Source organism: Pleurodeles waltl, chromosome 8 (genome assembly GCF_031143425.1).
Source record: "Pleurodeles waltl isolate 20211129_DDA chromosome 8, aPleWal1.hap1.20221129, whole genome shotgun sequence".
Taxonomy (NCBI): Eukaryota; Metazoa; Chordata; class Amphibia; order Caudata; family Salamandridae; genus Pleurodeles; species Pleurodeles waltl.
In genome coordinates this window covers 609,329,928-609,350,717 of record NC_090447.1, presented here as the reverse complement: position 1 = coordinate 609,350,717, position 20,790 = coordinate 609,329,928, and the positions used below count along the sequence as shown (strand labels likewise).

Below are 20,790 nucleotides of genomic sequence, written 5' to 3'. Positions count from 1 at the left end.
CGGTCTTCTCTGCCGTGCTGCTCTTCCCAGACTTGTTGGGTTTCTTGTGGCCCTTCCCCACCTTGGAAGGTGTCACAGCTGACTCCACACTCCCACCGGGACCCCTGGGAGCGGCTTTGGTGGCTGGAGTCTTCCCCCTCTCCCGCCGGGCACTGGCCAACTTTTGATGCTTTATAGGTGGGGGACTATTAGTGCTGTGGCTCCGTGCCACACTGGCTGCCCTGGTGGCCGGTGCACTCCAGATTCTGGTGACTACAGGCACCACTGGTCCCGGAGATGTTGTGGCTGAGGTGCTAGGTTGGGACCTGGAGAGTCGGGACATAGGAGACGGACGGGATGGGGGAGGTGTGGGAAAGAGGTCAAGGTTGGACAGGAAAAGTTTTTTGGAGACACTGGGACGGGTAGCTGGAGGGGGTTTGGGAGTGGAGGAAGAGGTTGTGGTTGTAGGAGGTGTTCGTTTGGTGACTTTGGGTGAAGGTGCATACGCTGGAGGCTGTCGTGAGGTGGATGGCTGTTGGGTGGGTGTGTGCCTGCGTTTGTGTATCTTGGGAGGTGGCGTCACAGACACACTGGGAGAGGACACGGGGACATGTGAATGGTAGTGGGGGTGGTGACTGCACGTGAGCGGGATGTGGTGGTGTGTGTGCTGGTGATGGCAGTAGTGGCTGTAGATGTAATGCATGCAGGTGTGAGTGTAGACAAGACTGGGAGGGAGGAGGGAGACGACGAGGAGAGGGACACAGTGGAGGCAGTGGATGTTGGTGTGTCTGCATGTGTGAGATGCTTGCGTGAGTGCCTGTGGGATGTGTGGTGCTTATGTTTGCCTGAGCTTCCCTTGTGTGTTGACGCGTGTGCATGCTGGTCTGAAGGTGTGCTTGGGATAGGCTGGGGTACAGGGTATTGGGTCTGGGTGGAGGAAGTTGGAGGGGGGAGGCTAGAGACGGGGACATTGGCTGCCAGAGTCTGAAAAGCACGCTGAAGGGCCGCCTGACCAGAATGAATGCCCTCCAGGAATGCATTTGTTTGTTGCAACTGCCTTTCTACACCCCGGATGGCATTCAAAATGGTAGACTGCACAACAGTGAGGGACCTGAGGAGGTCAATGGCCTCCTCACTGAGGGCAGCAGGGGTGACTGGGGCAAGGCCTGAGGTGCCTGGGGCGAAGGTGATGCCCACCCTCCTGGGTTAGCAGGCACGGGGCAAAGGCTGAGGGGCTGCTGGGAGGGCGGTGCTGGTAGGGGAGGTGGCGGCTGTACCTGTAGATGCGGGAGGCACAGATGTTGCCGCCACCACAAGGGAGCACCCATCAGAGGACGAGTCCGTGTCACTGGTGTCAGCTCCTGTCCCTGCCGTGGAGCTCCCCTCGCCCTCTGTTCCACTGGTGAACTCCGAGTCCGTTGTCTCGTCTCCAGGGCCATGTGGGATGCAGCTCACTCCTGCTCCGGTGCCACTGCTCCTCCGCCTGATGATGCTAATGCACACAAGAACAGGGAGACCACAAAAAGGGGTGGGGACGACAGAAGAAAGACATGTTGAGTGCATGCATTACCGCTGCCGTTGGCGGACACGACAGACACAGAAGCCCCCTGCACTACGCCGCGCTCTTGGGCTCCACTGTTCAATCCCTGGGACATGGCCTACAAGGCTATGGACGACATCTGCACACATGGATGACACAGGGGCATGACTAGGTGTACTTGCCACTCTACAGAGTTGGGGTGGGGTGCCACATGGCCTGACTAATGGAGGGACCTTGCCTACTAAACTCGCCCTGGTCTAGGGAAACCCACAGCCCACCTCCCCCACCCAGACACCTCCAGTGTGCGCAAAATCAGCAGGATGAGAGTGTACTCACCCCCTTGTGGTTGCTGTGATGCCCTCAAGCGTCCATCCAACTCCGGGTACGCCACCGCCAGGATCCTGAACATCAGGGTGGGTCATGGTGCGACGGGCACCCCTCCCACGTTGGGAGGCCATCCCCAGCTGAGCCTCTGCCGTCTTCTTGCTCCAGGGGCGAATGTCCTCCCATCTTTTCCGGCAGTGGGAGCTCCGTCTGTGGTAGACCCCGAGGGTCCGGACGTCCTTGGCGATGGCACGCCAAATATATTTTTTCTGGTGGGCGCTGACCTACATGAATTGTACAGGGGGAAGAGAAATGTTATTACCAACTGCACCGTCACAGTCATTGGCCCCCATCCCTACCCTTGCCATGTGGCACATGCATTCATCATCGTTTCATGCACGCCTCAATCTCCCCCCCCCCCCCATCTTTCATCCACCCCACTCCACACAGGCATAGCCCATACAGCATGCTCCCAGTGAACTTACCTGTTTGTCTGGAGGACCGTAGAGTAGCGTGTACTGGGGGAGGACCCCATCCACAAGTTTCTCCAACTCCTCCGATGTGAAGGCAGGGGCCCTTTCCCCAGACACTCGAGCCATTGTCTTTTCCAGACCGAGGTCGCAGCAGCTGTCAAAGATCAGGTATCGAGTGATTGAACAGAGAGAAAATGGCGGTCACGTCTGCGGCGGTGCGTACCGTCACCGCCGGCGTACATCGTCATTGGCTCCTGGGACCCATAGGGTCCAATGTTAACCAATGCAGCATTGCGCCGAGGTCTTTGACCGCCTACCACGACGATGTACAACGCCAGCGCAGTTACCTCACATCCCATTGTCCCAGTTTAGAGGTCAGGCAGCCGCCATTTCAGGGGCCCACATGGCTTTATTGTTAACTGCGTCACACATACCTAGGCCTAGCCTCAACACACATACAGGCCACTTTTCGGATTATGATTCGTGTTCTGTGTAAGCTGTGGGTACATACCTCTAAGTTGGTTGACTCTGTGCTCGCTCTTGTCCTTCATATGCACCGTCCGATGGGACATGTGAGGAGATGGCGGCATCCTCCGGTGTACAGACCGCTGGTGGACCTGTCGACAATGGAGGAAAGACATGTGATTATCACCTACAGGCTTGACCGTGCCAGTCTATGAACTGTGTACCCAGCTGGAGCCAGACCTGATGTCAGCTATCTGCCATCCCACAGGAATCTCCCCTCAAGTGCAGGTGCTGTCAGTACTCCATTTGCTTGCAAGTGGGTCATTTCAAACAACAGTGGCCATAGCATCAGGGATGTCCCAGCCTATGTTTTCTAACATGTTGTCCAGAATGTTGTCTGCCCTGCTGAAACACATGCGGAGCTACATCGTTTTCCCTCAGGTGGAGGATTTGCCTACAGTGAAAGGTGATTTGTATGCCCTGGGACATATCCCCAACATCATAGGTGCCATTGATGGGACACATGTGGCCTTGGTCCCCCCCCCCCACGCAGGAGTGAACAGGTGTACAGAAACCGGAAGAGTTATCATTCCATGAATGTGCAGATGGTGGGTTTGGCAGACCAGTACATCTCCCATGTGAAAACCAAGTTCCCTGGCTCAGTGCATGATGCTTACATTCTGCGGAATAGCAGCATTCCTTATGTGATGGGGCAACTCCAGAGGCCCCGTGTGTGGCTATTAGGTGAGCAACTGGAAGCAAGACAGTGGGAATGGTTGTCTGGGTCTGGGTATATCCCTACAGGTTAGTGTGTGTCTAACAGTTGTCCCTCGCCATTTGCAGGTGACTCTGGTTACCCCAACCGGTCATGACTACTGACCCCAGTGAGGAATCCCAGTACAAGGGCAGAAGAAGGCTACAATGAGGCCCATGGGCGAACTCGGCGTATTATAGAACGGACCTTCGGCCTCCTGAAGGCCAAGTTCCGATGTCTCCATATGACAGGTGGATCTCTATTCTACTCACCAAAGAAGGTGTGCCAGATCATTGTGGCCTGCTGTATGCTTCACAACTTGGCTTTGCAACGACAGGTGCCTTTTCTGCAGGAGGATGGTCCAGATGGCGGTGTTGTTGCAGCTGTGGAGCCTGTGAACAGTGAAGACGAGGAAGCAGAAGAAGAGGACATGGACAATAGGAACTCGGTTATCCTGCAATATTTCCAGTGAGACTCAGGTAAGAGTACAGACCTGCCTACTACATGTACTTTAACACTACTACCTCTCTACTGTCTGTCGTTTTCACCCAGTGTATGTTCACTGAGTTTTCACTTTCCCTTACGTTTTCACAGATGTGGGTCCCACTGTGTGACATCTGCTTTGTTTCTTCATGGACTAGAGCTGTGTGACATAGGTATGTTGCCATTACAATTGAAAGAGCATTTTGTCACTGTAATTGCTAATACACAATTTCTAAATCACAGACTGACTCCAGATTATTTTGAGCTTCAAGGGTGTTTATTTAAGTGCTCAATATTGGAGGGGGTTGTAAAATGGTGAGGGGTGATGGTGGAGTAATGTCCATGGCAGAGTCCAGTCTATTAGTCTCACAGGTGCATTGCCCAAATGGGCATAGGAAGTGGAGCTGGGGCAGTTTGAGGATGGACAGGGTGACAAAGTGGGACAGAAAGATGACATTCAGGGTGGTCTCATTTCTTGGCGGGGGTCTTGGCATCGTTCTCTGTCTTTGTCCTGGATCTCAGGGACCGTTTGCGGGGTGGTTCTCCCTCTGCAGGGGGTGGGGTGCTGGTGTGGTGGTCCTGTGGCAGGGCGTCCTGTCCACTAGCGCCGGTGGAGGTGGTGGGCAGTTCATCGTCCATGCTAGTGTCAGGGGCTCCTTGTTGTGCCACAGTGTTCCTCCTGGTGTTGAGTACTTCCTTCAGCACCCCTACGATGGAGCCCAGGGTGGAATTGATGGATCTGAGTTCCTCCCTGAAGCCCAAATACTGTTCCTCCTGCAGGCGCTGGGTCTCCTGAAACTTGGCCAGCACCGTTGCCATCGTCTCCTGGGAGTGGTGGTAGGCTCCCATGATGATGGAGAGGGCCTCGTGGAGAGTGGGTTCCCTTGGCCTGTCCTCCCCCTGTCGCACAGCAGCCCTCCCAGTTCCCCTGTGTTCCTGGGCCTCTGTCCCCTGGACCTTGTGCCCACTACCACTGCCCCCAGGTCCCTGTTGTTGTTGGGGTGGTGTGTTAGCCTGGGTTCCCTGTAGTGGTGGACACACTGCTGCTTGACGTGTCCTGGGGACAGAGGTATGGACCCGCTGGGTGGGTGCTGTGCTGGTGTTTCCAGCGGGGGGAAGGTCTGTAGTGGCCTGTGACTGTGTGAGGGGAACCGACTGTCCTGAGGTCCCCGATGGGCCGGGCTGGTCATCTGGATCCAGTTGGACAGAGCTTCTGTCATCACTGTGGGCCTCTTTTGTGGGTGGGGTAAAGATGTCTGGACCCTCCTGTCTGGCGACGTTGGGTAGTGGTCCTGCAGGGGTGTAAAAGCATGATTATTGCATCTGTGTGTGTTATGGTGTGCAATGGGTGGGTGACCGTGTACCCCAGTGCTAGCATTCCTGTGTGTGGGCTTGTGTGATGATGGTTGAGGGGGGTGTTATGGGTATGTGCAGTGGGCATGCTTTAGTGATGGGTGTCCATGCTTTTTTGCGTCATGCAGGGCTTGGTGTTGGGATGTGTGGTTTGTGTTATTAGTACATTTGTGAGGAGTTGGAGTGATAGGGGAGGGGGCGAGGGTGGGGGTCTGTGATAGCATGCAGGTAGGGTGGGGGATATGATAGTTAAAGGTTTGACTTACCAGAGTCCATTCCTCCACCGACTCCTGCGAGGCCCTCCAGAGGCAGAATCGCCAAGACCTGCTCCTCCCATGTTGTTAGTTGTGGGGGAGGAGGTGGGGGTCCGCCGCCAGTCCGCTGTACCGCCAGGTGGTGTCTGGAGACCACGGAATGCACCTTCCCCCGTACGTCGTTCCACCTCTTCCTGATGTCATCCCGATTTCTTGGGTGCTGTCCCACTGCGTTGACCCTGTCGACTATTCTTCGGCATAGCTCCATCTTCCTAGCTATGGAGGTGTGCTGCACCTGTGCTCCAAATAGCTGTGGCTCTACCCGGACGATTTCCTCCACCATAACCCTGAGCTCCTCCTCAGAGAACCTGGGGTGTCTTTGCCGTGCCATGGGGTGGTGTGGGTGATGTATGGGGTGGTGTGTGTGGTGATAGGTGTGCTGATATGTAGTGGTGTGTTGTGTGAGGTGCGTGGAAGTACTGTTGGTGATGGTATTTTGTGCCTGTGGATGCTTGGTTGTGGATTGTAGTGTCTCTCTCTGGCCTTCTCTCGGTAATGTTGTCATAAGGGTTTGTGGGTGATGTGGGTGTGTGTTTTATATTGTATTGGGTGTGTGGGAGTGGTGTGTGTATGTGTATCAGGTGTGTGTATTTCGAATTGTTCAATGTGGCTGTGTTTTGTAAAAGTGTGTGCATTTTGAGCGCAGCGGTGTGTACCGCCAATGGAATACCACGGTTGAAAGACTGCTGCGTGGATCCGTGTGTCGTGATAGTGTGGGTGTATTTCTGTTGGCGTGACGGTGGAGGTTTTGTTTTTGCCAGTTTATCACTGACCTTAGGTGTGGCGGACTTGTGTGGGTGTCTGAATTTTGGCGGATTCCATGCTGTGGGTCATAATAGCTGTGGCGGCTTTCCGCAGCCACGGCGGTGTGTTGGCGGTCTTCTGCACGGCGGTAAGGGGCTTTTACCGCCAATGTTGTTATGACCGCCTAAGTCTTTTTAGTCCTGAGACTTCAGGGAACAGGAGGCAAACTCTATCTAAGTCCTTAGAGAGCACTTCTTCACCACAGCCAAAGAGCAGCAAGGCAGGAGGGCAACAGCCAAGTCAAGTTTCTTCTCCAGGAAGTGTCTGAGTTGTTAGGGGCAGAGGCCCCGTTTATATACCCAAATGTGCAACTGAAGTGGGGGAGACTTCAAAGAGTGGCTTAGAAGTGCACCAGGTCCCCTTTCAGTTCAATCCAGTCTGCCAGAGTCCCAGTAGGGGGTGCAGCAATCCTTTGTGTGAGGGCAGGCCCTCCACCCTCCCAGCCCAGGAAGACCCATTCAAAATGCAGATGTATGCAAGTGAGGCTGAGCATCCTGTTTTGGGGTATGTCTGAGTGAATGCACAAGGAGCTGTCAACTAAACCCAGCCAAACGTGGATTGTAAGGCACAGAGAGATTTAAGTGCAGAGAAATGCGCACTTTCTAAAAGTGGCATTTCTAAAATAGTAATATTAAATCCAACTGCACCAGTCAGCAGAATTTTATATCACCATTCTGGCCATACAAAATATGACTTTCCTACTCCTTTCAAATCAGCAGCTACCACTCAAACAGTGTGCAGCCCCAATGCAAGCCTATGAAGGGAGCAGGCCTCACAAAGGTGTAAAAACGAATTTAGGAGTTTTACACTACTAGGACATGTAAACTACGTAGGTACATGTCCTGCCCTTTGCCTACACAGCACCTTGCCCTGGGGGTTATCTAGGGCATACCTTAGGGGTGTCTTATATGTAGAAAAAGGGGAGTTCTAGGCTTGGCAAGTACTTTTAAATGCCAAGTCGAATTGGCAGTGAAACTGCAAACACAAGCCTTGCAAAGGCAGGCCTGAGACAAGGTTAAGGGGCTACTTAAGTGGGTGGCACAATCAGTGCTGCAGGCCCACTAGTAGCATGTAATCTACAGGCCCTGGGCACATATAGTGCACCCTACTAAGGACTCATAAGTAAATTAAATAGTCCAATTGGGTATGATTCAATGTTACCATGTTTAAAGGGAGAGAGCATATGCACTTTAGCACTGGTTAGCAGTGGTAAAGTGCGCAGAGTCTTAAAACCAGCAAAAACAGTATCTAAATAGTGGAGGGAGCCAGGCAAAAAGTTAGGGGTGACCACCCTAAGGCAGTCAGGTCTAACAATCCCCAATGGCAAAAAAGTATTAGCATCAGCAGTCCCAAACTTCAAAGAATATCAGCTTTCAGTCATTGAAAAGACTGAGACTTCAGGAAGCTCCTTACTGTTTTTTAAGGACGTTGAAAAGACATTTGGCTCACTTAGGGCTGATCCTCCCCAACAATTCCAAAACACAATTAGCCTTGGGGTAGGAAGACAAATCATTTATATGAATGTATGTAAATTGTATTTCTACAGCTAAATCTAGCCAAAATGCAGCTAAGCACTGTACAGCATAATGTCAGTGAGTGGAGGAGAGATAGCTGTGTTATGAACTGTTAATGCATTGTGATGTAGTAATCTTTAAATAGGTGAATCTATAATTCTTTCCCAAATTGGAGCAGCGTTGGGACAGTTGAAGGGACACTGAAATGTTGTTCCAGATCGTGGCTGGCCTGGGTAGCCAGTAGAGTTCCATGGGGCTGGGATGATCAGATCATATTTCTTCAGGCCCTGGATTGAACTTGCTGCGTTGTTTAGGGTGCCCTTAAGAGGTGCTAAAGTAGCATCTGGGAGGCCAAGGAGCAGGGCATTACTACCATCAAGATGCTAAAATACGAGGCAGTTCTGTAGTCACTTTCTGGAAGAAATTGTATCACTTTCTTTAAAAGAGAGAACTGGTACAAGGCCATCTTTGTTTTTTGACAATGTGTTCTTTAAGGGTCAGGCAGGAGTCCAGGGTAAATCCAAGTCACTAGGCATTCATTGAAAGCTGAGATTTGAACTGTCAAGGTTCATGACATATAGACAGATTTGTAGTGTTTCTTGTTTGTTGTTGGTGGCAAATAACTGGAATTCTGTCTTGGTTGGGTCAAGCTTTAAATCGATGCTGGACATCCTGGTCTGGATAATTTGCATGCAGTGTTTGAGATGTGTATAATTGACTCCCTCTGAGGCATGTCCCATTGTGACACCAGGCTAGGTGAAGACTGACATGTGTTGAGGTGGTTGCAATTGTTTAGAACTCCTGTGTAACTTCCTTAACGATGTTATGCAAAGGTTCCAAGTCCTGGAAAGCGACTGAGTGTGACATGACTTGACCAGCATAAGCTGTCATTCATACAGGAAGTATTGCATTGAAGCTGAAACCCCGACCTGAGCTCCATTCTGCTAATTGTTGATGGTCCCTCTCTGTAACCAAAAGATATCTATGGTGTGCCTGCAGGACTGGAGAGAAATATTCCTAGGTGTCAGATGCACCACTACTGCCAAGCAGATGGAGTCCTTTGAGACTAGAAAGGAGGATAACCTGAGCCCTCTAGAGCAGCGGTTCCCAACCTTTTGACTTCTGTGGGCCCCCACTTTATCATTACTAGAACCCGGGGACCCCCACTGAATCGTTATTGCAATCTGGGGACCCCCACTGAGCCATTACTGAAAGCTGGGGACCTAATCTAATAATATTTTTTTCAATTTTTAAGCAGTCGTGGACCCCCTGAGGAGGCTTCGCGGACCCCCAGGGTTCCCCGGACCACAGGTTGGGAACCACTGCTCTAGAGCAACCGGATTTGGTGTTTCCCAAAAACCCAAATGCACAGGTGGCACTGATTATAATAAAGAGAGAAGTGCAGCCTGCCTACTCATGTTTGAGTGATTTCACCCTCTGCTGTTTGACAACAGATTGAAACTTTGTAGGGAGGTGAGCTCAAGCTCTATATGAGTACCTTCTTCCTGATCGGGTAATAGGAAAAACTGCCTTACTCCACTTGCACGTAATCATCTCCTGTTGTATTCTCAATGACCTGCCACAAGAAGGCAGTACACAAAATAGTAAGAAAAATAAACACGGCGGTATCTTAATTATTGAGGATAGGGGAAGACGTCTGAAACAAGCCATCTGAGAGAACCTCCGCTTATCTAGCTCCAAGGCCAAAATTGTCCGTTCCACCTCTAACAGCTAACCTCTCACTCGGTTTTCTGCAGCTAGTCTCTTATTCATGTAACTGGGCTAGAGGATTACGGATGGACCCTGATTAAAGAATATTTACCTGGGAAGATTCTGTCCTGCCCTTCCTGCTGTTTCTCCTTTTCTGAGAGATTACAGCTGCTCAAACACTCGTAACCTCTGAGTGGGAGATGTTAGCCTCAATCTGATTGACACCAGTCTCCACTCCTCTCACAGCTCAATAAACGTGGCACATTGGGGAGCATTTCTTAGAACTCATCACTTTTTTTTCAGGATCACTGTTTCTGTTTGTGCAGAGGCTTCAGGTTTGGCCTTGTTTTACAGGATCTCCACCTCTAATCTTATTGTGGGCCGCAGTGAATTCTCTGTCCACGTCTTGCTTTAACATGGGCCAACTCTGCTAGTTCTGCTGTCTCTCCTAAATGTCAGCTCCAAAATGTCATTTGACCACAATATCGAAATAGCTTGAGTACAAAAATATTGTGGCCCAAAAACGTCAAAGGTAAGTATATTTTTCTTACACTTTTTTTTTCTTCAGTATAATCGAAGTTGAAGCTGTACTTTAGTATTGTATTTTTTAAAAACTATTTGTTATAGTATTGTTTATTGGTTTTATTTATGTTATTGTGATATTTAAGTTTAATTTATTTTGAATAATATAGTAGTATATAACTTGTATTTTGTTTTGTGGTTTTATTGGGGTATTTGGCGAGGCTCTTTTTATATTAATTTTAATTGATTCATTTGATATTTTTGTCATTTAATTCGTTAGGTGTGTGTTACATGTTGTTACATATTTTTACATTTTTAAATTGTGTATTAAGGTTTCATTTCAGGCATTGGGTTGATTGGGAATTTGAGTATTTTTTAAAATTATTCATCATTGTTAATGATGAGTATGTAATTTCTTATTTATTGCATATTTATTTTCATGTTTGATAAAGTTTTAAATTGTTTACTACATTTTTATTGCAGGTTGTGAGATTTGCTGTGGGAATGGGTAGGTAATGTATACATAAATCACTAATTATTAGTTAAAATATTAATTATGCAAAGTCTTTATTTCAGAAGCTTCTATCTATATCTTTAAATATTTTAACATGTAAAGATGTTTGTTTACATATTTTTCAAACAACTGTTTTATGTATTGTCTTATGGATAGTGTTGGCTATTGGGTTTTGGGTGGACATTGTTATTTTTTACCTGTATAACGATTTTTACTTGTTTCATATTATAAATGTTTTAGTGTACATTTTTATATGTTTATTTCATTTTTTATTGTACGTAGGGTACATAGGAAGAATGAGTGGACATTGTTTGTATTTATTACATATTTCAATTCCAATTAAATACTTTTTTTTAAAAAATACACATGTAATTATGTTTCTTTTATGTTTGTGTGCAGTGGTGGGAGATGTGAAAGCTAGTGTTTATTTTAATAATTATTTTCTAAATAAAATAAAAATGAATTTTGGGGATCTCTGATAAATTTGCTATTTTTAAAGATTTTTTAATTTTAACATACTTATGATTTTTAACATTTCTATTTAGCTTTATGTGATAAACAGTAATACGTGTCATAATATTTTTGTATGTTGTATTTGAACCCTCCAGTGTATTTAATTTCATCAGTGTTTGTTAGACTGGAGATGGAATATTACATCTGAAACCCTGTCCCATTGATGCACTCTACCTAATGCTTTAGACTGGGGTTAGACTAGTAAATATGAACCTTTGAATGTATGTTCTTTATCCAATTTTTGTTAGATGAGAGTTATAATAGTAAACTTGGCTCCTGCTCACTTTTCCAGTGTTTGTTAGACAGCAGTTAGATTAGCAAATCTGACCCCACCCATGTATGCTCATTCCTCAGTTTGGGTCAGACTGGGATTAGAATAGTAAATCCGACCGTCACACTCCTTAATATGTGCACTTTCTTTTGTTTCTGTTACACTGGAGTTAGAATAGTAAATTTGAGGCTCCCAATATATGCACATTCCTCTCTGTTTGTAAGATGGATTTAAAATAGCTAATGTTACCCTGGCCAATAAATGCATTTTCTCCAGTGTTTTTAGACTGGAGTTAAGAGTGAATTAGATCTCCCCCTCTAGTGTATGCACTGTCTTCAGTGAATGGAGGATGATTATTTAATATGCCCCTCCCCTCAACGCACTGTATTAATTTCCCCCAATACTTGTAGGATTTGTAGGATTGTAGTTAGAATAGTGTATTTCCTTTATTTTTATATTTGTTTCTTTTAATAATTTTGGATAGCAATTAGGTTACTACATTATCTGTTATGTAAAACCAATTAAAAAAAATTAACAAATAAAAATAAAATTAGGTTACTACATATTACTTTATCAAGGAATATTTAAAGCTATTTTAAGCATATTTAATTTAAAATCATATATTTTGTTTTTAAATATTTTTTTATTGTGTTTTGTTTTTAAAATTATTTGCTATATTTTTTTAGTATGTTAAAAAAAAAAAAAAAAAAATTAATTGCCAGATGTACTGTTGTACTGGTCGCAAGAAGAGGCAACACATTGTGCAACTTTTTGCAACCATTAATTTGAGAAAATTTGAAATTGTGGTTGCAGGATGATCTACCTAATTTCTATTCATTACACAGTTTGCAAATCGTGACTCCCTCCAATTGCCTAGCTTCACAGGGATGGTGGCCTGCAACGTTCAGGAGACCACCATACTTGTGAAAGTATTTAAAAATGAATTTTTTTTAAAAGGAAATGGGTCTGCTGCTGAAACCTGTTTTCAGTTTTGAAGAACTTCAGTGAAAGCAGCTACTGGTCCCCTGGACCAGCGCGTACCACCCTTGAAGCTGCCACCATGGTTCCCAAAGGAGCGATATCCAAAGAGGACCTATTCAATTTTGAAAACTAATTACTATACCAACTTGGAAATCAGTTAATGGTCATTGGCTTGCAATCGGAATTGATATTATTGATTCACAGTTTGGAAGGGATGCCCTAAACACGCTCCTTCCAAATTGGAACTCAGTAATTCCTTCTAAACCCATTTTGTTACTCAGAAAACCTTTTCTGAATCGGTAAATGGGTTGAGTACATTACAAAACATGTTCGAGCTGTCACAATCAACACCTGAATCAGAAAATTGGAAGATTTGTGAACAGTTTTAATAAAATGATTAACTTTTTATTTTAAATGATGATAATCTTAATTACACTCATATATCTATTTATGCATAACATTATAATGTGATATTTTAGACCACAATATTTTTGTACTTAACATTATGAGTATATGTAGTTAATATTCAATGTTTTATCACATTATTTTTGTAACACAATATTTAATATCTTTTTTCTTTTTAATCTGCTCTTTTCCCCCACCCTAGTGAATCAACCCACCCACCAGAAGGGGGATATCTCCCCCTCCCTCCCCTATGGGTCCCACCCATCATGGCCCCATCAATCTGTGGACCACCCCCCACTCATGGGTCCCCCTCCCCAAACCCAAAGAGAGAGTGCACTGACATGACACTCCTAGAGCCTTGATCTCAGATAAAGCAGCAGGACAGCAGGGCTAAAAAACAAAAACAAAGACAAAACAAAAGACAGAGTGCGCAAATGCATTTCTCCCTAGTGACATAATACTGTTTTTTCTGTTTTCTTGTTTTCCTTTTTCCAACCCAATATCATATCATTGCTTTTTTTTTTTAGCAGTTTGGGGAAATTCTTTGCACCTTGTACGCCCTGAAAGATATGGTCCTGTCCTTTATGAAATACCTTGAGTTTAGCTAGCAGCACAATACCAGCTGGGGCCCCCAATCTCTTAAACTCATCTATAAGACGAACAAATTCACAACGCTGGGGCCCGCCGAAGTAGACATATCGGAAAATACACGGAAGCTGAAATTATCACCAGAGTTAAAGTTTCTCGTTGTTGTAGCCTGAGATAAAAATGTGTTCCTTGATCCTGTAGTCTCTAAAGTTGACCAATATGGCACCAGGGTATTTTGAGTGTGCGGCGCACATGGAAGGGACCCTGTGCGCCCTCATAACCGAAAGATCCTCTTCGGTTCCGGCTTTTTCCAGAAGAATATACTTATAGGTGAGGTTCAAGACTACCTTGGTCACTGATGAATGATTCAATCTCTTTGGGGCCCCATATGAACCTGAGGCTTGAGTGCCGAGATCTGTTCTCCATCTCGTCAAGCTTAAATTGTAGTTCTCAGAGTTCCGATTGAATCTGGGATGTTGCAGACTCCAGTTGCTTTTCCGCATCCTCCAGATCTGAAGCCCTCTGCTCCGCTTTGGATACCCGTGTAGGGAGATGGGTTAAATTTGCAATTAGTTGGCTAAGCTGATCCTTGGTTTCCCTACAAGCCTCCTCCTGGAATTGTTTTATTGCTCAGAGCTCTTTCAAAATCTGACCCATCAGGCCCTCCATTGAAGAGACACCAGTTACCCCACCTACAGAGCTAACTGAAGTGAGGGTAGGGGGAGAGGAGCAGAGAGTCTCTGGGGGGAGATATTTGCATTAGAGGATATCGAGTCAGGAGTTTCCTGACATGTACCTTCTGATATTAGATTTGATGCCATAGTGGGAAGTAGTTCACTGGCAAGTAATTTTTTTTTTGGATTGGAGAGATTGCTCTCACTTGCCTGCGCCCTTTCATTTTTTCTCTTTCAATTTCTTTTATTGCCCCATTGATGCTACTGCTAGCAGTAGAAAACAGAGGATAAGCAGGTTTTTCTTTATGCTGTGGGGCATTAGTCGATAAAGCAAAGGGGGGGAGTAATGGCCAGTGTTGGAGTAGCTGAGGTTGCTTGAAACTCTTTAGTCCGAGTGCTTGACCCAGAGGTGATGGGTTGAGAGAATGATTCTACAGATTGTGTTGGCTGCGGTGCTGATGGTTCTTGGCCCTCCAATGGGCTGGACCTAAGAAGTACTAGAGGTACTGGAGAGGATAGGTAATAGGTCCTGGACCCCCGAAGATTCACTTACGACACCCCTTAGGTCTTGCTCGTCTGAGCTATGTCTTTGCCTTCTCATGGCAGGAGTCAAAGTCTCATATTTAAGTCCTTTAGGAATTTTTCTAATTTGTGCCTTAGATCCTACATCCCGTGCCATACGCTTCATTCTGAGGTGAAATACTATGGAGTGGGATGAAGTGAGGTGAGTCGAAAGTTGCCTGGAGATGCTGCTATCGAGAGAGTCACTGAAAGGGAGCACGGACCTCTTCCGTTACACCTTTTGCTCTGCAATCGTTCCTACTACGCTGCCTAGTGCTGCTGTAGCAGGTTGCTCAGTCTCAATCTCCACAGGCCATTAGGCCCATTGGCAGCTGAAATGTGTCTTCTTCTCTCCTCCTTACGCTGGTTTATGCTCATTTACTACAAACTGTCAAGGAAACATAGTTAAATATACTTGAATGTAGGTTGCCCTCCACCTCACATAATTGACAAGGTCCAGTACCCATTTAGTGGATCTGCTCCATGAATCTACTGGAGAGAGGGGGCATAGTGAATGTGCACACAAGATACAAATGAACCAATTTCCTCTTGCACCTTTTTTCCCCCCCTTCCCCGTCTCCTTTTATCCACTCCCTGTACTGATGCTCTGCCACCAATGAATCTCCAACAGTGAAGCCCCTTAGGGTAACATGCCCAGTTCCAGCTTTATGGGGCTAAAAATGTACATCTAGCTTTAGCTCAGTTCAGCATTGTTTTTTCCTTTTTTTTAAAAAAAAGGTCCTGTTGTGTTTGTTTTGTCCCTCCTCCTCCCCCTCGCTCTAGTTCCACTGTTGCCAGCTCCACATGCACAGAAAACAGAGGCCTGAAGCTTCCAACCAGCTCCCCCAGCCTAGTGTTGCCCTGACTACTTATCTTAATTGTTTTCCGTGTTGCTGGACCTCCTGGGAGGGCAGTCGCTTCATCCAATCAAAACAAAACAAGATCCAGCAGTCGATATTGGGAAATTTCCCTTCTTTCCTTTTCCGCTGTCAATCATCCAGCGGCCGCGCTGCTTGAAGCACCAACGTGCCGAACCTCATCCAGCCGGCTCGGCGCTTCATAGTCTGCTGGCCAGGGATCGTTCCTTAACGAGCTGCACCTCTACTTAATGCGTGGGGAGAGAGTTGAGACCGCCAGTTGCCACTATGCCAGCATGATCGCAAGCGTGCTCCACCGTGCAATCTTGCTGCTCCGTGGGGCGCTCAGTCACGGAACACGACGGGAGCTACACGTGACAGGACTTGTCGACCCTGTCTTGTAACACAATATTTGTGTGGTCTATAATATTTTATTTTACTACGGCTCTGTTGCCCAGGAACTAGGCTAACAGTCATACCCTGGCTGTCTGTGTTCTACTGGACATTTTTCAAGAAATCGCATTTTAACCCCCCGGAGCACTATTCTAAATTTTAAAAAACACTGCAGCAACTGAACTCATTTCTCAGTGGATGCAACCTCTCCAAAGGGATGCTCACTAGCCCGTTGGTCCTCATTTTCTGCTGATAACCTCCTGGCAACCATTGTGGAAGAAGCCAACACACTGCTAATTGAACTTCAAATGGTGAGGCTGGGCCTTGGTGACGAACAATGTGATATCGCCCAGTCATAACCTTCTGCTTGCACGTGGTTTTGGGAGGTGTCAATAGTGTCTGTTTGGGAGCTGTTCGACTAGCTCCTTTATATAAACAGTGTCTAGCATCATCGTTGACTGTCATGGATGAGATAAATGCACCAGAGCTGATCAATACGCTACCATTATTCATCTCTTCTGCTCATTGACCATCTACTACAAACTACAGTATACAGCATAGTAACCTGTAGTTCTCTTGTAGGGGATTTCCATGTATAGTCATAGGCACTGAATATCCCACCCACGTGCTGGGTCCCAAGAGGAGTTCTTTAATATATCTTCTTAAGTGGAGATTTTTGCCTTTCTTCAGGAAGGCCTGTAAAGATACTTAATAAAGAACAAATAATGCAGCCTATATAACTAGGCTACACTAGCCCAATTCTTCATGGTGAAGTCAAAAACGGGCCAACACATTAAAAATGTATATAATATAAGATGTTTTGCAAACAGTATAAATCTCCTTCACAAACCTCTTTCAATGATAGAGATGAGGGTGAGCAGGGCAGAGTAGCATCATAGGCTGCCATTATATGGCTAAAATAGAACTGGTGGTTTTAAGAACCCAGAGACCACCAGTATCCCATCATGCTCAGCTGGTGGCAGTTGCTTCAATTCTTTTTTTCGGCTCCTGCTGACAGGACCCTGAAGCACTGAGCTTGACCTTTTACAGTTTTTTTCTTTTTTTTCCCAGAAAATATTTTGGCAGAAAATATTGACAACACCTTAATTAGATGTTTGATAGCTGTTTCAGCTTGTTCCTTTCATTGTTTGATAGAAAACTGTGGCATTTTGCCTAATAAAATGCCTTCTCTGTTTGAGAAGTGCCCTCGCTGCGGCAGAAAAAGGCCAAAACAGACCCCTATGAGGTCTGTATTATCTGCTTCCCTTCCTCTCATCTTCCTGACATGAGTGGCATCTGCAAAACATTTTCCAGGTGCACAGTCGTTGACAGAGAGAAGATTTGTCTAGAAGCAAGAGAAGAGAGGCAAAACCTTATAACCAGCCTGCCACTGGGATCTCGGAGCGAGGGGAAGGTCAGTCTGACACCAGGACTCTCCCTTTATCTTCCAGTGGACGTAGAGGAACAGAAAAACATGTTTCTGGCCAGAAATGACATAGGTCCTAGTCGACATTGAGGACATAGACGTCGAGGCAAGTCACTGCACCGACCTGTTCAACATCAAGGGCTAGATCGATATCCGAAAAATGGCGATGTTCACCGTCAACACATCAGTCGACATCAAGCTATTTCACGCCGTTGTCTCGTTCCAGGTGCATGACGTCGAGAAGCCTTGTCGTCGAGATCTGCTGGCTCACTATTGACACACGTGGACGATCGACGTCAAGAACCAAACATCGACGTAGAGGTCAACGTTGCGGAGTTTGGCGACGTCAAGGATGGATAAAAGAAATAGGAGAAGAATTTACTGTTCAACTTGTGGTGTTACCATCTCCAACTCCACCATCTTCACCTCCTCCACAAGATTTAACTCTCCTGCTGCCTCCACCGGTGCTTTCTCCACCAATAACGCCTCCTCCTCTATCACCTTCTCCAGCTTCTACGAGACAGGCAACTGGAAAGACAAGATCACACTATCCCAACATGTGATGCAATCCCTCAAATAGTGGTGTTCTCCAAGCAGTCTCCTCCAAGGATGCCGTTTCACCAACAGGTCCCTTCTCAAACCATTGTGACAGATGCATCATTGCTCAGACTGGGATCCCACATGGATCACCTACAGATTCAGGACTCACGGTCTCAGAAAGAGAAGTCTTACCATATCATTCTCTTCAAGCTCTGTGGAGTTCATCTGGCGCTCAAGGGCTTTCACCCATCATTTACCACCGACAACCTGCTTGTTCAGACAGACAATACAACCACCATGTACTACCTAAACAAGCAAGGAAGCACCAGGTCTAGAGGCTTGACACTAGAGGCCCAGACAATCTGGAAATGGCTTTTGGCCATGAACCTGAGGCTAATGCAACTCACCTCCCAGATGTCCAGAATGTTCAAGCAGATACTCTTAGCAGAGCTGGCAATGAAAATCACAAGTGGGTCTTGCACGAAAATGTTGTTCAAAGTATCTTTCGCTTGTGGGACACCCCTTCTATTGGCCTCTTCACCACAGCGGAAAACAAAAAATGCTGTTGCTTTGCTTTCATGTGTTACCCTCCAGAGACACTGGGCAATGCCCTGTCGGCAAATTTCTTTACGCTTTTCCACCGATTCCCATGATCCTGTCAGTCTTGATTAAGCTGTTCCACTCCAAGGCCAAGATGATGCCAATTGTTTCAGAGTGGCCTCTGCAATGCTGGTTCCCGGAATTTCTTTACCTGTCACAGCTGCCATGCAGGCCAGACCTACTAAGGAAATTCGGAGGGCAGATGGTACACCCCAGTCTCTCCTCCTTAAATTTGGTGTCATGGCTCCTTAGCTAGTGCAGTATGGATACTCAAACTTACCACAACGTTGCATGGAGGTCCTCAAGGAGACTAAGCGGCCTTCCACCTGCTCAGCTTATGCCTTCAAATGGGGGAGATTTTGTATCTGGTGTTCCTCTAAGAACGTGGACCTGACTACTTGCCAAGAGCATGTGATTTTACCATATTTTCTACAGTTGGCTAAATCTGGCCTGCAATTCTCTTCCATAATGGTTCGTCTGGCAGCTCTTACTGCCTACTGGAAATGTTCATCACAAACCTCTTTTTTCCAACTCCCAGTCATAAAACATTGCTTGGGAGGGTTGAAGAAGGTTTTCCCTCCCATGAGATGCCTTTCGCCTCCATGAGAACTCAATAGTGCTTTCTCGCCTTAAGCGTTATCCTGAACCATACACTGTCTTTCATTATAGCAAAGTGGTTATGAGAAAATTTCTTCATAGGGTGGGGTCGGACTTCCATATAAACCAGGACATTTCATTGCCTTCATTGTTTCAGAATCCCTCTTCTCCAGCAGAAAGATCTCTCCATTCTTTGGATGTTAGGAGGGTTCTGAATTTTTACCTTGACAAAACGAAAGATATCCGCAGAACGAACCAGTTGTTTCTTAATTATGGTCCATTACGCACTGGTCTGGCGTCTTCCAAACAATCCATATCTAGATGGATAGTGTCTTGCATCTTATCAGACTACCAAAAAGCTAATAAGCCATTATTAGCTACATCTAAAGTGCATTCTACTACCGGAAAAGCAGCTACTGTTGCCTTGCTGCGTAACATCCCAATTCCAGAAATATGCAACAAGGCTACCTGAAAATCGGTACATACATTCACTAAACGCTTCTGCCTAGATTCTGATGCTAGAGTAGATGCTCAAGTAGGGCAGGCCTCCCTTAACAATCTGTTTTCTTAAAATACTTAGGTGACCCTCTGTCTTCTGCACCGCAGTATGTGGGGATGGGCTTGCTACTCTAGTCAATGCTTATGATGATACATGGAAATCCCCTGAGTGAGAAGAATTAGTTTCTTACCTGTGATTCCTGTTCTCTCTTAGGGGAATTTCCATGATAAGTCATAAGCAACCCTCCCTCCTCCCCGGTGCAATGGACAGAGGTATCCTGGTTTCTTTATATGTCCCTTATCGACTTTATAAAGAACTGAATCAACTGCCACTAGCTGAGCATGATGAGATACTGGTGGTCTCTGTTTTTTTAAAGGCACAACTTCTATAATAGCGATATAATGGCAGCCTATGAGGCTACTCTGCCCTGCTCTCCCTCATCCCTATCATTAAAAGGGGGTTGTCAAGGAGATTTATACTGTTTGCAAAACTTCTTAAATTATATACATTTTTTTATGTATTGGCCCCTTTTTGACTTCATAATGAAGAATTATATGTCTCTTTCTTAAGTGTCTTTATAGGCCTTCCTGAAGAAAGGCGAAAATCTCCACTTAAGAAGATATATTAAAGAACTGCTCTGGGATCCTGTGGGCAGAACTATTCAGTGCTTATGTCTTATCATGGAAATTCCCCTACGAGAGAACAGAGTTACAAGTAAGAAACTATTCCTTCTTTATATCTAGTGCACCTATTGGCTTTCTCTGCAATCTACATCAACATGTATTATCTACAATCATCAGTACAATAACCCGCATTCCTCAGTAACAACTTCTTGTCTACATCTCTTCGTTATATCAGTTATACACTCTTGAATTATTATACTATTTTATATCACCTTTATTTACTATTTTAAATTACACATGTAGTGTACAGTATAAAGGAAACTGTACTTTACAGCTACCACCGCTATTCTACACCTACTACTCAACATCTCTATCAAGTCCTTCTATGTCACTGCCATATAAAACAAATCTCTAATCTCAGTGACAGTATCTAGGTGATGTCACCCCCACATCTTCCTCTCACACTGATCCTCCCAGGCCCTAACCTCAAACTAGCAAATATAGGGGGTCATT

The 20,790-nt window shown here is 45.9% G+C and overlaps 1 protein-coding gene across 4 annotated transcripts in view; it reads left to right on the top strand.

Annotated features, from left to right (window-relative positions):
- LOC138249130 (regulator of nonsense transcripts 3A-like) overlaps positions 1 to 20,790 on the top strand; it is a 698,030-nt gene that overhangs the window by 171,063 nt on the left and 506,177 nt on the right. For 2 of the 4 annotated variants that reach the window (XM_069203154.1, XM_069203153.1), the window contains exon 3: positions 10,719 to 10,743. The exons of the other annotated variants lie outside the window; for them this stretch is intronic. In XM_069203154.1, coding sequence (XP_069059255.1) covers positions 10,719 to 10,743 — 25 coding nt within the window. The remainder of the gene's footprint in view (positions 1 to 10,718; positions 10,744 to 20,790) is intronic. 4 annotated transcript variants of the gene reach the window in all.